The sequence below is a fragment of the Anser cygnoides genome, chromosome 17 (assembly GCF_040182565.1).
Source record: "Anser cygnoides isolate HZ-2024a breed goose chromosome 17, Taihu_goose_T2T_genome, whole genome shotgun sequence".
Classification (NCBI taxonomy): Eukaryota; Metazoa; Chordata; class Aves; order Anseriformes; family Anatidae; genus Anser; species Anser cygnoides.
The window spans coordinates 4,045,167-4,060,190 of record NC_089889.1 but is presented as its reverse complement, the minus strand read 5'-3'; the positions used below and the strand labels follow the sequence as shown (position 1 = coordinate 4,060,190).

Sequence of the window (15,024 nt, the reverse complement as noted above, 5' to 3'; positions counted from 1 at the left end):
GCTCCAGCTCTGAACCCATTTTAGCCATCAAACCATGGGGAAGATTCTGGCCTGATTTGCTGCTGGGCAGCATTTCAGATCTTCCTGTAAGCACGTCAGTGGCCTGATCCCAGGCGGACCGTGGTTTTCCAGAAGAGCAGCAGCAGTGGCTGTGGGACCCCTTAACCCAGCCCAGCCCAGAGGCCCCATGGTGTTGGACACTGTGAGAGCGCAGCTTCCTTCCCTCATCACGGGGACACAGCCTGGCCTGGCAAAAAACCACAGGATTGCCCTCCGAGTTGCCCTTTGATCTATGTTATTGTCATGGGTAACGTGGCCATGAAAACCCCATCCCCTGATCGGCCCCTGGTTTGTGCCACACACAGCACGACACGTAGGATCTGTGGGGTGATCCCGCTCTGAGCAGCCCAGGTCTTTTTTTTTCTTTTTCCTAGCATTTCTGGTTTCTTCTTTTTCATCCACATACTTATTTAGTCACATGTCTTGAGGGATCTCCCATGGGTGTCTGTGTTATATTTGGATAAGTTTTGCCCTTCAAAACACTTGATGAAAGAAAGGCTGCAGCTGGACGTGGGACAGAGTCTGGAGTCCCTGTTAAGAATCCCGCTCCCATGGCTGTCCTCCACGCTCCCACGTCCCCCCCACTCTTCATTGTCACCCACAAAAGCCTCGCGCTGGCTGCTGCAGAGATTAGGTCCCCCTGCTACGGTGAGCAGGCTCTTGCAGCACCCCCCAAAGCAGATGGGGAGATGGGGTCCTGCATCAGGAAGGGTGCTGGTGTGCGGGTGACTGCCTGCTGGAGCCCCAGCTCCATTGAGCTAAACTTCAAGTTCCCATCTTTCTGGGAAGCTGAGCAGCAGGCAAATATTTTCTTAAACCTGCAGGTCCCCCAAGGAGCTGGTCTCGCTGCTCCAGGCGCACAGGGCAAGGCCGCCCATGGGCAGGGGGTCGGGGCTGGCACTCATCTAAGTAACCCTAGGACTAACCCTGTCCCTCTGCTCCCGCAGGTTCATGCAGCACCCGAAGAACTTCGGCCTTATCGCCTCCTTTCTGGACAGGAAGGTAAGCCTCTCTGCGCGGCTTTAACCTTCTTCACACTGCCTCTTCTCAATCATCACACCTCCTTCGGTGCTGGAGCAGGCAGCGGAGATCCTTAGCCCCTCAGTGGCGGTGGCTCAGGGCCCTGGGGGTCCCCTCCTCGCCCCGGGGAGGGATCCCGAGGACGGGGTGAGTCCCAGTTCACCCAGCACTTCGGACTGGCGTTGTGTCCGCCTGTGGTGTTTAGGAATGGTTTGAGGGCGGGAGGGCCTGAACTTTCCCAAGGCTCTGCGTTGTGCTGCTCGGACTCTTCCTTTTTGCTGTTAATTGGGCTGATGGAAGAAAGGTTTGGAGAAGATCTGAAGGAAGAGCACGGCTCTGCTCCTGTTCTGAGCGAGGCCAGGTACCTGCTCTAGGACAGGCCATACGGGCAAATCCTGGACAGACCCAGCCTGGAAGGACAGATGGGCCAGGTGCTCTCCTGAGCAAGCAGCCCTTGTCTTCCCTGGGTCTTGGGGTCACTCGTGTCCTTGGCCCATCTCACGCCGTGTTTCATCCTCCCAGCGTCTGCTGGGTTGGGGGGAAGCCCTCTGCTGTCAGGGGGCTGGGCCCAGTGGCCTGCGAGGTCCTTTCCAGCTTAAACTGCTCTCTGATCCTGCACGAATCAGGCTGGGCAGATCATTTGTAAGAGCTCAACTTCCCTGTCCAAAGCAGCAAGCAAGCCGTGCGGCAGCAGCAACCTTCTGTTGCCATTCATGCTGTAAGACACCAGGCTCTTTTCAGCCTCTCTCCCTTGTTAAAGCCGAAAGTGGTGGGACTTGGATGATGCTCACAATCCAGTCTGTGTTCCAAGCTGTAAAATGTCTTCTAATTTTATTTGTACTCGTTTGTAAATCAGGCTGTAATTATGATACAGAACACATCCATTATCCCGTTGGAGAGAGATGCAAAGTATGGCTCAATGTAATGAATTAATAGATTTTTAAATTGCATTAAAAAAAAAAAATAGTGATCTTAGCCCTTGGAACAGATGACTGTAAGTTTTTGTGTGTTTGTGTGTGTGTGTGTGTGTAATCAGGGCTAGATTAGAAAGAGATCCAATTAACGCTTTAAAAGTTACAATCTGTTGTTGCACATGGTTCCACTCTTTGTATGGGGATGGGGAAAGTGCAGCCTGGACCTCTCCTACAGGGGCGGGCTGGGAGCGCTCGGCAGCACCCCGTGCCCGGGCACTTGCAGGTGCGGGGTCTGTGGGGTTATTTCTGTTCGTACACCCGCCGAGCCCCGCTGTGAAGGTACAGTTCGGGTGCCCACGTCGGTAGGGGAAGGAATTGGCGCAGGAATTTTGTCCAGCTCCGTGCCGCTGACCAGGAGCAGAGCCGCGTCCCAGCCGCTTGTTTCCCGATGCAGGACCCGAGCCGGCCGTGGGACCCGGGGCTCGGCTGGCAGCTCGGGAGCATGGGGGCGTCCGCGAGGAAGCCGGGCGCGCTCCAGCCAGCGAGCTCGGTGGCTGGAAGTAATGCTGGCTGACAGCCGCGTGGCAGGTTGTGCGGGGCATAACCACAACAGAGGGTGACAGGCAGCTCTCCTTGTTCTGCTTTTAGTTGCCACAGTCATCTGGGGTCAGCCCTGCCCCCTGCCCCGGGCTGGCCCCGCGCTCTGCTTCGCACACAGGGTGCTCATTGTTCTGCATCCCCATCTCCGAGCCGGCACGCTTGTGGGAAGGGCCCCGCTTTGTCACTGGGAAGTGCCCTTTTTTACCAGGGCGATGTGCTTCGTCCCCCTCTTCCAGCGGGCAGAGCCCACAGCAGCATCCCGAAAGGGCTTCCCTGGGGACCTAGAGGGAAGCCTGCTGTGGCTGCAGAGCCTCCGGGGTGGCAGGGGGTCCGGCAGCTGCAGGGTCTGAACGCTGCCTCTCCTGAAGGTCTGCGCCCCCGCAGTGCGAGGGGCCAGGTCCTTCTGCGCCCTGACTCCCCGTGTCGTTGCAGACGGTGGCGGACTGCGTCCTGTATTACTACCTGACCAAGAAGAATGAGAATTACAAGAACCTCGTGAGAAGGAATTACCGGCGGCGGGGCAAGAGCCAGGTAAGAGCCGGAGGGAAAAGCGCACGGAAACGTTGTCTCTGCTGCAGCTTCTCGGTGGCACTTTATGGCTGAGCACCCCCACCCCGCCCCGTAAATGGTTACAGGCTGCGGCGGGGCCGTGATTTTGCTCTGTGTAAGCTTTTCAGAACATGCTGTTTTCTGTCGGTTGATGTCCGTCCGTCCCCATGCCAAGGTCACGGTAGCTTTAAAAAGCAAACCCTTGAAAAAAGGGCCTGGAGCGAATGCAGAAAACCTGGCCACGCGTCAGGAGTCACCCGGGGTGGCCTGTGCAGCCTGCCCGGAGGAGATGTCGGTCCTGCCTGACACCCGAGCTGTTTCCCTCTGCCTTCCACAGCTGGCATGCCAGCGGGACGGTGCTGAGCTGGGTGCTGGGCAGGGGTGCTCCTGCCTGGCAGGGACTGCCCGAGGCTCTTGTACCTGCAATCGGGATGGGAGGGGAATGGCCTGGGTGACTTCTGGCCACTGAGCAGGGGTCCGTAAAGCCTTCTGAAATGCCTGAGGGTGTCTGACATCCCTTGGGGGCTGGCAGGTTTGGTGCTGAAGCTAGAGGAGACCCTTAACACATTTGGCATGCCAGCTGAGGGCCTGGCGGGTCCCTCAGATACAACACGAGGTGCCTGGGGGTAGGTGATGGATCAACCCGTGGAGTTACGTGGCCTAGATGTGAAACGAGACGTGACCGTGGCAGTGTTGCTGCTGATACCAAGGTGCCAAGATAAGTGCTAAGAGCAGGAACCCTGTCCCCGCAGATGCTTGCAGACAGAGGTGAGCCCCCAGGTTGGTGAAGTGAACAATGATCTATGGAGTGAGGAGAGTGAGGTGATGGCACAGGGAATCTCTCTGGAAAACGTGGGGATAGGAATGGAAAAACTGGCCTGTCCCATACCACCGCTGACATCAGCAGCTCCTCGTGCTGCATGGCCATAAAAAGCAGCACTTGGGTCTAGATGCTGATTGGGAGGCAGATAGGTAGCCTTGCTCCAATTTGATTTCTGCAGCATTAAGACATCAGAATAGTTCGCACATGACGAATGTCATGGACGGGGCCCAATTTTCCCTTCTTTTTTTCAGAGACATTAGAGATGGATAAAACCCTATTAGATTATCCAGTCCCTCTCCCAGCAAACACAGGGTGGTTCCCTCCAGTACATTTTTATAGTGTTTACCATGGTCTGTTTTGTTAGATCACAGCAACTAGAACATGAGGCCACATTTGTTTCTTGTTAGCAGTGGAGACATTTAGCACAGCTCATTCTGGCTTCGATGTTAAGTTGAGCAAGTAACAAGTGTGGAGGGAGAGAGGCAATCTGCCGCCCTGCTCTGCACAAGCCCTGCAGCCACGGACCCGCCGGTCCTGCACTCAGCAGGTACTGCTTGTATTTTGCCTTTTAGAAGAACCAGAAGTAGCCCTGGCCGCAGAATTTCCTGGGATGCTTCCCCTTGCTTGTGAGTCTGGTCCAACGGGGGCGGTGGAGGTTGTGGGCTGCCATTTGGAGCCTCATTGAGGGGCTGGCCTGTGGAAACGGGGACTTGCTGCATCAGCCATAATAGAAGGCAGGCCTGCTTTAGGAATTAGGGGACAGAAATATTTGTAAATCAATAAGAGGCAGCAACTGCTGGGCCCCGAGGTGAGCTGATTGCAGTGTTGGTGGTGCAGAGCTCGACCAGAACGTCGCTGCTTTTGAAGGAAAAGTCACCCTGCACCTCAGCCTCGTGTCCCCTCCCGGCCTTCCTGTCGGGTCCCTCCTCACCGTGCCACTTCAGCCATTCGTGGGGCTGTCTGCTGAGCTGGACGGTGAGGACCTAATCCCAGCTAAAAAATAATTCCCTTGTTTCCCGGATTATCATTAACCCCATGCACCTCCCCCTGCTGCCCACTTGGCCTCCCGAAGGGCCGGGGCTGCGCGCTGAGGGACGGTGCGGGGAGCGGGGACACCGGGCTGATGGTGACCGGAGAAGGGCAGCAGGGCTCGGGACTGCAAGGGGGGACAGCACGGGGACAGGCAACCCGTAAAAGGGACAAGGAGGGCTTGGGGCTGCTGGACACCTGCGGCACTGGGAGGCGTCGTGCCTTGCTCCCAGCGCTGCACGTGCTCTGGGCTCTGACGTGGTCGGTCCTGCTGGTGAGGGTTAAAGCGGCTAAACGCCAGCGGTGGGATTTCGTGGATTTAGTGCAGGGGAGGGAGATGTGCGCTTTGTCGGGTGAGAGGAGCGGCTGAGGTCCGACACAGAGTGCCTCTGGAGTGGCCCTGCGCTGTCGTCTCGCTCCTTTTCTCACGGAGAGCTTGGTGGTCTTATTTGCTGTTGGAGGCTGCGGGGAGCTTGAGCGAAAAGCGGGGATAATTGCAAGTAGAAATAAAGCTACTCTGGTGTCAGGATTATCATTGTGGCCTACTTATTAAAAGTACATTAAAAAACAAGGATCCCATTGCTCCCTGGCTGATGGTCCCCTGGCAAAGGATATTCCTCATAAAGCCGCTACTTATTGCTCAAATTCTCCTGCCAAGAGCGGGGACTTCACATGATTCTGCTTCCAGTTTGTCATAAAAACAAGCAGGCTCCCGGTCCAAGGCGCGGCGCATGCTCCCGGCGCTGCCTCCCCTTGGGCGAATGAATGAAAGGCGCACGCATCCGAGGCATCGTTATGCACAGCGCTCAGGCTGCCGAGCTGAGGATCCTTTCTAAAATAATCCTCCGCATTCGGGTAGGAAAAATGTCATTTAACCCCGAAAGGAGGGAATCAGTGCTAAAAGTAATCGCTTCCAAGCGTGTAATTTCTCATTGAAGGGGGGGGGGGGGGGGGGAAAAAAGTTTGAGTCATGGTAAAAACGATCTGATCCAATCCTCAGTGTGCAGTAATGAGCATAAATTTGCATGATCGTGTAACGAAAGCTGCGCAGCGCTACCCCTTGTGTTGGATATGTTTCCGGGGGGGGGGCTGTGGCAGTCGCTCCTTAGGGTATTTCAGAGAGCATCTCCTGGTTAACGCCCCTAATCCTGTGCAGGGAGCGGGGCACCGAAACTCAGCAACTATCACCATGTGCCGCGCTGCTCGGGCAAGCCGTTCAGCCCGGCCGCAGTAGCACAGCATCGTGCCGAACCCGAGCTGGAAGAAAAGTGTCTGTTTCACCGCAGTGATCCCGTGCGGGGCTTTGATTCCGGAATAAATCCATGCCGAGCTTCGGAGCAGCGCGCCCGCGTGATGGAGCAGGACGCGGCGGTCGCGTTCCCCGCGCGGTGCTGGTGGGTTCCCGGGGCTGAAGCCACCCGTCCCCGCGCGGTGCCGGGGGTGACTCGGGGCCGGGTGAAGTCATGCGCGGCGGCGGGAGGACGCGGGCCCTGGCAGCCCCGCGGGACGTGCCGGCAGACAGCGCTCACATATTCCACGGCGAGCGGGACGTCACCCGGCTGGTAACGCTGACGCTTTCGAGGATTCGCCCGGCAGTGCTTCTGGAGCAGGATCCCACCCGAGGGGCCGGACCCCCACGCAGCCCCCTGGCTCCACCAGCAGCACGGTGGCTCCTGTGCCCCACAGCGTGAGCGGCCGGGCAGCAACGCGCTCCCCTGCCGGGGCTGACAGCTTTCCCAGCCCTCCCCCCCCCCGCCCCCCTTCTTCCGTGCCCCCTGCCAAAAGCCAAATCGAATTATCTGTACCGACGGCTGGCCCGCCCTCCCCCAAACGCAAACCGTTCCCGTCCCCACACGCTGGTGAGGATAAACAGCCCGAGCCCGGGTTTTTATAAACAAGCCCTTCAGTTTTTTAGCGTCAACACGGTGCGTGGCGGCGCGGCTCGCCGTGCTGGCAGAGGCTCAGCCTGCCAGGCGGGCGCTCAGGGCCTCAGCGCGGCTCCGCAGGATGCGGCCCTGGGGCCCTGCGCTGCAGACGGGGCTCGTCCTGCTGCCTCCTCCTCTCCCTGTGCCAGGAGCGGGTCCGGAGCTCAGCGAACTGCCTCACAGGCTGTAAATTGCGCTCAGACCCTCGCTCCGTTAACCGCACCGGCTAACGAGTCGACTGATGGGTATTTATTTCTGGGAAGCATTCGATTTCCATCAGTCCGGGGAGCAGCTCCGTGTTAACGCCAATGGCTTTGACAAGTTCTCTTTCAGACCCGCAGAGATATTTGTCATAAAATGCTGCTTTAATGACGCAGCGCATCGCACAGAGCCGTGCCTGGATGCGACCAGTAAACTTCGCTGCCACAAATACCGATAAATTATCCTGCGGGCGTCTAAGTGTGGGCCGGCTCCAGCACTGCCTGTGAGCGGCACCGGGATGATCGGAGCAGCAGCAGGGCTGCGGGCTTGTGGCCGCAACGTGCCCCGTAAAAGAGCAGCATGTAGGGCTGGGATTTCGGTGCTGGGGTATGGTTTCACACCGTGCTGCTGGGACGCCGTGGTGAGGCTGCACAGCCCCGTTCTCTGCCCCGTCCAGCACCGTGCACGCTCTGATTCAGGCTGCTTGGGCACAATCCAGATTTCTTTTCCTTCAGGGGCTGATTTCTCAGGCACCGGCTGCGGGAGGTGCGGAGCAGAGCCTGCAGGCACCCTGCCGCTGCACCCCTGGGACCCCCCAGCTGCTTCTGAGCCTGAGCGGGGCACCGGGATTTTGGCAGCCGTGTGCACTTCGGGCTCTCCCACCGTTTTAGGAACCACATCTGTGTTAACAACCCCCCAGACCTTGTTGATTTGGGATTTTTGGAGTGGATTGAATTTGGCTCGGTTTCCGGACAGGTTTGCGGTCTGACAGCACTGCTGGTGGCCAAGAAGGGCTGGAAAATTCCCCAGGCCTTGCTGGGGGGAGAAGGACCCATGAGAAGACGCTGAACCTGGATGGATGCCATGGTCCTGGTCCTGGCTGAGCTGTGGTCTTGGGGAGAGAAATGTCTTGCAGAGCATTTAACACCTTGGGAGCTCGTGTGTGCTGCCAGGTGCAGGTGCTCACACTTTAAATCCACATCTCCTCGTAGCCAAAATAAACCCAAACAAGACCACCTAACCTCCAGGAACCTCAGATGTGCTCCAAAACCTCGTGCTCCAAAAATCAGTCCTGTAGCAAAGGCAAGGGTCATGCCGGAGGACACTTGGAAGTGGTGGAGCCCTGCAAAAAAAGCCAGTTTTTGTTAAGGAACGTGGTTGGTTCTGGGAGAACAGCCTGTCCCTCGTGCTCCTCCTACAGCTCGGTGCCGTTGGAGGTGCAGGCAAGGGCTCGGGGCTTTGTCTGGGGCCTGATGCCCACCGTGTGCTGCTTCTGAGCAGTGTTTGTGCAGAGGAGGTAGGCACGGTGTGAGATGTGGCTGTGTTCAGACTGGTGCTGTTCCCGTAACCCTCCGACAGTGCCTGCACGATGCTGCAGGCCGTGGCAGCAGGACAGTGGTGAAGATCCTTCCCGTCCGGGCTCCCGATGCTCCCAAACCCCATCCCTGGTCACACCCCGGAAGGTGTCGTGTCCCCGGTAGAGCCAGCTGCAGCCTTCCCACCGCCCTGCCACCCCTCCGGGCAGCGCGGTCGGGCCGACACAATGGAAACTCGCATTCCTGGAATCCCAGCTGCAGTTTTGGGGGTGATTACACCAGAACTACGCGGCCATATTTGGGAAAGGAACCCAAGGACGTGGTGCTGCGGGAGGATCGCTGCTTGGGTCCCGGACCCCGCGGCAGCCTCGCAGGCTGTGCCGGGGCGGTGGCGATACCGCGGGGATGCGGCCGCTCCACCCCGGTGGCACCGGCACGGGCTGCCCGTGGACCAGCCGCTGATGGACCGCGCGGCCGCGATGTCCTGGCTGTTCCGTGCAGCTTAATTACATCTCGGTGAGAATATAGCTGCGTGGGAGCCACGTGAAGCCCCATGCCGGCTCACCCCGCGCTCGGACTGGTGTTTCTGCGTCAGCAGGTCCATGCAGCCCCTGGGCGAGTGCCCCACGGCGCCTGCGCTCACGTGAGTAGTCCTGGGTGCTGCAGGGGGCCGGGAGCTGCCGAGCTGCCTGGGGAACGCAGCGTCCTCCTCGTGGGTCTCGGATAGGGAACAGATCTGGGGATAAGTTGTTTTATTTACAGTTGGGATCCGGTTTTGACTGGGAACCGTATGAAGCTTGGAGCCGAAGGGAAACAGGGAGGCAGGTCACGTCGTGGCTACGGTGCTTTCTGAAACGGGCGCAGCTGAAAATCCCGGAGGGCTTTCTTCGCCCCGGTGCGTGCGCGTGGGGCCCAGCAGCCTCTTGCCCAGCCCCTGCCACTGTTTGTTTGCACCGCGCCGGGGGGGGGTCCCTGCGGAGCCGGAAAGCAGCCGGCGGAGAGCTGGAGCCTGGCAGCAGGGCAGAGTGTGGCAAAGCAAACCGCAGAGAAGAGAAAACACGTGTTCCCTGCCTGGGACGGAGCGGGGCTCGTCTTCACCACTTCCAAATGTTGTGCTCTCTTCCCCTCGGGTCATTTTCCCTTCGTAAGCAGTCAAATCACTTTTCAAAAAACTCAGCAGTGACCCAGAAAAGAAACATTTCCTCTTATGGAAAAGCCCTCGGTGATTTAAGGAGGGATCGCTCGAGCAGGGTCCTGTAAATTCGCTGCCACGCTCGAGCAGGATCCCCGTGCGGTAGAAGGCCGGGAGGCACGTGCCCGAGAGGCTCCCAGCGTGGAGAGCGATGAGCCCACACCCAGGTGCATGGCCCCAGCCCTACTGGTCCCAGTCCTTCATCTGTGCCGTGCCCAGTGCTCTCTGGTGCTGAGCAGTGGTTGCATCCAGCGGAGAAGCAGCACAGATCGAGGGCTGCCCCGCGCTCCCTGCTGGAGCCTTCCTGCTCCCAGCCAAACCGAGCGAGCCCCGCGCTCGCTGTCGTTTTCCTTATCAAATCCCAGCTTGGCCCTCTGTTCTCTGACTTGCTTCCACGGCCAACAGCATCGAGCCCAAGCCCGGGCTGTGAGCGATCAAAGCGGAGTAGCCAGCAGACCTCCTCCTTCCCCTCCGTGTTTTGGCAGCGGCTTGTTTTGATTTGTGGTTTCTCCCATGAGCGGAGGGTGCTGCGCGCGGTCGTGAGAAGCCAGGCTCCGCGGCTGTGGGTGGCAGCGAGGACTGAGGCATTCCAGACTGTCAGATCAGAGGCTTTGGGCCTTGGGAGTCGCTTACGTGATGCATATATATATATATATTTATAAGCCCTCCCGCCTGCGCTCTCTATCCGGCCTGTCTGCGAGCTCCCTGCAGGGAGGGCGACGGGAGGTGCTGTTTGTAGCGGCTGTGTGGGATCAAACCTCGGTGGCAGACGGGCTTGAGCCCCCGCTGCGGGGCTGGCAGAGGTGGAAGGATGCTCCGGGGGGGCTCAGGAGCCTGGGCGGCACTCAGTGGGGGCTGGCGAGGGGGCTGGCACTGGCGGGTGCTTGGGGCGGGGGCTGTGCCTCGGCAGGGCACTCCAAGGAGTACTGGGTATAGGGAGAGCCTGAAAGCAAGTGGAAGGATGCACGGGGAGGGGGAGAGCGGTAAAGCAAACCCCAAGCATTCCCGGGCCAGCAAAACATGGGCCTTTTGCCTTCGGCTTATCTTGAGCTGGTTTTAATTTGCGACTCCCTGATTGCGTGCAGTGACCTCGGCCTGAGCCGGCTGCGCAGCCGAGCGCACCAGGAGAGCACCGTAAATACCGTGAGTCTGAGGTCACCCACGGGAGAAGGGAGGCACCAGCACCTCATGTGCGGTAGGAGGCACGGCCAGGGGGTCTCAGGTCTGCAGGTGGGGAGGGGGCTCAGGCCCACGTGGCCGGCAGGGCACAGCGTTACCCAAATTCCCCATCGAGGCAGGTTTGGCTGCAGTGTGGGTGGGGAGAGCGTTGGCACGCGTCTCCACGCTGCTGCAGAAGGCTCAGAGCGAGCTGGTGGCAATGGCAGGAAAGTCACGTCTGAGTAAAAGTCTCAAAGCTCATCCCTGTGATGCCTGGGATGAGTTTGAGAGGTAAGGTACCAAGATGTCGCATCGGGCAGCCCCGGCATGCACACAGCTCCGTGTGTGGCTGGCATTAGGGGTGGCAGTTTGCTTCCTCCTGCTGCGAGGAGCAGGCAGGAGGTGGTGACTTTGGGCACGGTGCTGGAGGTGACGTGATCCACCTGCCAAATGGCATCCCATGGGCAGCAGATCCAGCCTCAAAACCTGGCGTGAGAGAGGAGGCAGCACCTCCAGCCAGCGCTGGGGCTTGGTGAGGGCCTCACGGTGCTGTCACCCAGCCAGTCCCCCACCTGCACATCCACCAGCACGCGGCGTGGCCAGACAGGAGGAGCTGGCCAGGAGTGAGCTCATCCATCCCTGGATGGCCAGCCCTGTCCCCCTCCCTGGGAGCACGAGGGCTGGGGATGCAGCTGAGCCTTGGTTTGCTCTGCTGGAGCTACAAAGCATGGGGTGAGAAGCACCCCGAGCATCCCCGTGGCTTTGGAGGAGAGCGGGTGCCTCGGGCGCAAGGTGCGCGGGGCCAGCAGCGAGCTCCGGGATGCTCTGGGGGCAGCGAGGTGTCTGCGCCTGGCTCTGGCACTGTCCCCAGCCCCTGCCACAGCCCGGCGTGTCTCACCGCGGAGGGGACGGGGAAGGCAGGAGCGGCGGTTCTCCAGAGGCTTGGAAGTTTGGAAAATAAATAGCCCTGCGCTGTAGGTTCGGCTTGGCATCCTCGCAGATTAATCACGCTGGCTGCAGCCAGCACTGAGAGCCCCGGTGACGAGAGCTGTGGTTTATAGATGATGATTCATCGACTCGACTTAGAGCGACCACGTTATTCCAGCAGATTGCAAAATCATAAGAGGAATGTTGTGGTTAGTTTACGGCTTAACTATGCAAATCGTCAGGAAGCCTTCAGAGCTGGAGAACGTAAGGCGCAGCGAGCCCGGATGGCTGGGCGGTGAGCAGGGGCCGGGAGCCGGCGATGGGGCTGTCGGGGACCGGCCGCTCGCGCGAGCCCGGGGCCAGAGAGGTGAGCACCGGGGGGGGGAGCGAGGGGCTGGGGGGGTGCTGAGCGAGTGATGGGGCGCTCGGGGAGCCGGGGGGGGCGCGTTGCGGGTCGGGAAGGCGTTTCTGGCCGGTTTCCCCCGTCTCTGTCCCAGGGCGTCTCCGGCGGAGCTGGGGAGGGAGAAGGTGGGGAGCTGCTTCCCACCTCCTCCTGCCCTCCTGTCCTGCCAGAAGCAGGCAGCGCCTGAGCGGAGGAAGTAAACAGAGTGGGAGGAGCTGCACCTCTTCCTCGCCGTGGCTTTTTCCCTGCCAGACCCAGGGCCTGCGGCTGGGGGGGGGGGGGGGGGGGCGGCGAGCGCTGCCAGGACGCGCGGCGAGTTGGTCGCTTCTCGGTGGGGCCAACGCTTCGCTGGCCGGGACCTACCTGCAAGCCCGTGTCCCCGGAAAGCGTGCTCGGGCACGGCGTGCCAGTGCGACGGGGGCGGCTGGCTAGGGCGAGCAGATTTCCGCGAGCCAGCCACGCATCGCTCCCAGGAGTTGGGTGGGTGGGTGCGAGCGTGCCACCCTGCCCGCCGCCCCGGCCAGGGGGAGGCTGGAGGTGCACGCGCTGCTCCCGGCGGGGCTGGCACCGCTCTGCTCCTCTCCAGCTGCTCCGGGGCCGCTGGGGAATTGGGGTAGAGGTGAGCAGATGTTTGTAATTAGGGAGCAGCTCGTGCCGGAGCACGGCAATCGCTCCGGGAGGGAGGCAGCACGGCTCCGCGGGCTCGCACCCCGGGGCTCGGAGCAGGATTGGCCTCTCGCTCACGCGTCCCGCATGCGATTTGTCCCGGGGCCTTTTTAAATAAACAGGATGTGTTGGCAGCAAAAACAAACAGCGGCGATGCTGGGGAGGAAGGGCGGTCCGGCAGCAGGAGAACACTTGACCTGGAAGGGAGGGACGGGAGGGACGGCCCTGCTCTGCCACAGGCTTCTCCCCAGGCCTCGGGCACATCCCTCAGCCTTCGGCGCGAGGCGGGGAGCGTGGGCCTGCTCTGCCTCCTGCACCTGGGGGGTTCAGCCTGGGGGGACAGGGCTGTCGCTGGAGGGAGCTTGCCGGAGTGGAGCAGTTTCAGTCCTGGCCCTCTTTTTTTTCCAATAAGCGCCAGCCCACCTGCCGGTCCACCTCTAAGTGGGGCAGCGTGAATCAGAAGGAAACATCATCTGGTAATTGGGGAAGCATTTCCTGGCCCGTCACGCTTCGGGATGGCGTCCCGTCCCTTGAATCATCCAGAGCTGGTCCGTGTCCAGAGCTAAGAATAGCCTCCCCGTGCGCCGCGGGGGCAGCCCGGTGCCGGGCAGGGTGGGGGACCGGCCGGCTGGGGGCCGGCTCCCGGCTGTGGCTTCCCCGTGCCCGGCGGCTCCCGGCGCTGTGCCGGGCTGTGCCGGGCTCCGACGCCGTGCGGTGGGAGGTTGGAGGGTAGAGCACGTAGCGTGGGTGGGCCTGGGCAGCCGCTCGGGCTGCCATCGGCCCCGCGAGCCTCCTCGGGATTGAAGGAGCAAATGCAGCTCCTGGTGGAGCCGGGGGCAGTTTTCCCCAGCGTGGCCTGGGGGTGACAGCGCTGCCTGCTCTGTGCCTTTCGGACACGCGGGAGAGCGCCGGCCGATGATAGCCGTCACGCTGCCACGCGGGGCATTGCGCCCACGCAGCATTTCTGCCCTGTGAGATGTCACTCCTGGCATCGGGCACCATGCCCCGGCTGGCCCAGGGCAATCACTAGAGGGCATCCGTGGATTAAAATGCTCCTCTGCGGTGGTAGGAGCGCTGGTTTGGTGTCCCACCACCTTCGGCTTGAAACCTCCGTTGGGAGTAAGCCAGGAGATGGGGAATCACGGTGGGACTGGCGGCCCCATGGCACACATCCATCCCCTGCAGCCGGGCTGGAGGGCTCGGCAGCTCCTGGACAGGATGGAGCTCGGCCGGTGCCATCCTGGGAGGTGTGTGCGTTGGGGCGTGAGCCTCCACGGCTGCTCATGCCTCTCCCTGCCTCTCGCAGCCCTGTGCCTGCAGGTTGGCGCGGGGAGCTCATTAGCATCGCCGCGATCCCAGCCCGTTACTATGGGGAAGAGCTGCGATCGCTGCTCGGGGTTACAGCCCGCTGCTTCCAGCGGGTGCGGAGACGAGATGAAACGATAAGGGAGCTTCCCCGAGGAGCCCCTGCGAGCCTGCTGCTGGGGCAGGGGCTGGTTTAAGGCCGGAGGAATAGGGCCGGCTGCTGGCGGCCGGTGCCTGTAGGGCGCAGGGTTGTGGACGGGCACCTGCCCCTCTGAGCGTGACGCTCGTGTCCCTGCTTCTGGGTGGGGACACCTCTTTGGCAGTGCCCGAAGTTTCCTTGCTGTCTTGGTGGGTGTCCCTGGGGACTTTGTTCGGGCTAGGTGTTGTGGGGCTTAGGACAGGCAAACTGTCCCACGGGTTGGGGAGCGTGTGTGCAGGGGCAGCTCGGTACCGAGGGCTGTTCGTCTTCACCCCATGGAGCTGGTGTCTCAGGGATGCGTGGTTCCCTCCTCCCCCAGAAGAAAATATTCGTGAAGGAGCGGTAGAAACACTGCAGAACTGATCTGGGTACCCCTCGCTTGCCCAAGCACTCGGTGAAGGGAAGGAGCGTGGGTGGTGACGGCCAGGGGCCGGGGCAGAGCCTGCCCGAAGCCCCGTGCTCTCCCCACGCAGCCCAGCCCTGAGCCACAGGTCCCCGCCGTCCCCTCGTGGCCCTTTTTTCCGGGCTGAACTCGCGCGGGTTCACCGCCGACCCGCGGCGTGACTCACAGGAGTCAGAGGGTTCAGGGCAGCGCTGGGAGCGCGCGTGTGACGCGTGCCCCTTGCTCCGCTGCAGCCCGCGTGGGCTGGCCAGCCTCCGAGTCGCAGCGAGGCTTCTGCCGACTGCCCCCGAGCTTCTCTGCAGGGTTTTGGGGGCAGCGCCCGGCACGCCAGGTA

General features: G+C 60.9%; 1 protein-coding gene across 26 annotated transcripts in view; it reads left to right on the top strand.

Annotated features, from left to right (window-relative positions):
• Positions 1 to 15,024, top strand: part of NCOR2 (nuclear receptor corepressor 2) — a 234,396-nt gene that overhangs the window by 153,977 nt on the left and 65,395 nt on the right. For 24 of the 26 annotated variants that reach the window (XM_066979209.1, XM_066979208.1, XM_066979204.1 and 21 more), the window contains 2 exons: positions 1,008 to 1,062; positions 3,027 to 3,125. In XM_066979209.1, coding sequence (XP_066835310.1) covers positions 1,008 to 1,062; positions 3,027 to 3,125 — 154 coding nt within the window. Of the gene's footprint in view, positions 1 to 1,007; positions 1,063 to 3,026; positions 3,126 to 11,766; positions 12,082 to 15,024 lie in introns of those variants that run through there. The other 2 variants (XM_066979216.1, XM_066979217.1) reach the window with 2 other exon arrangements.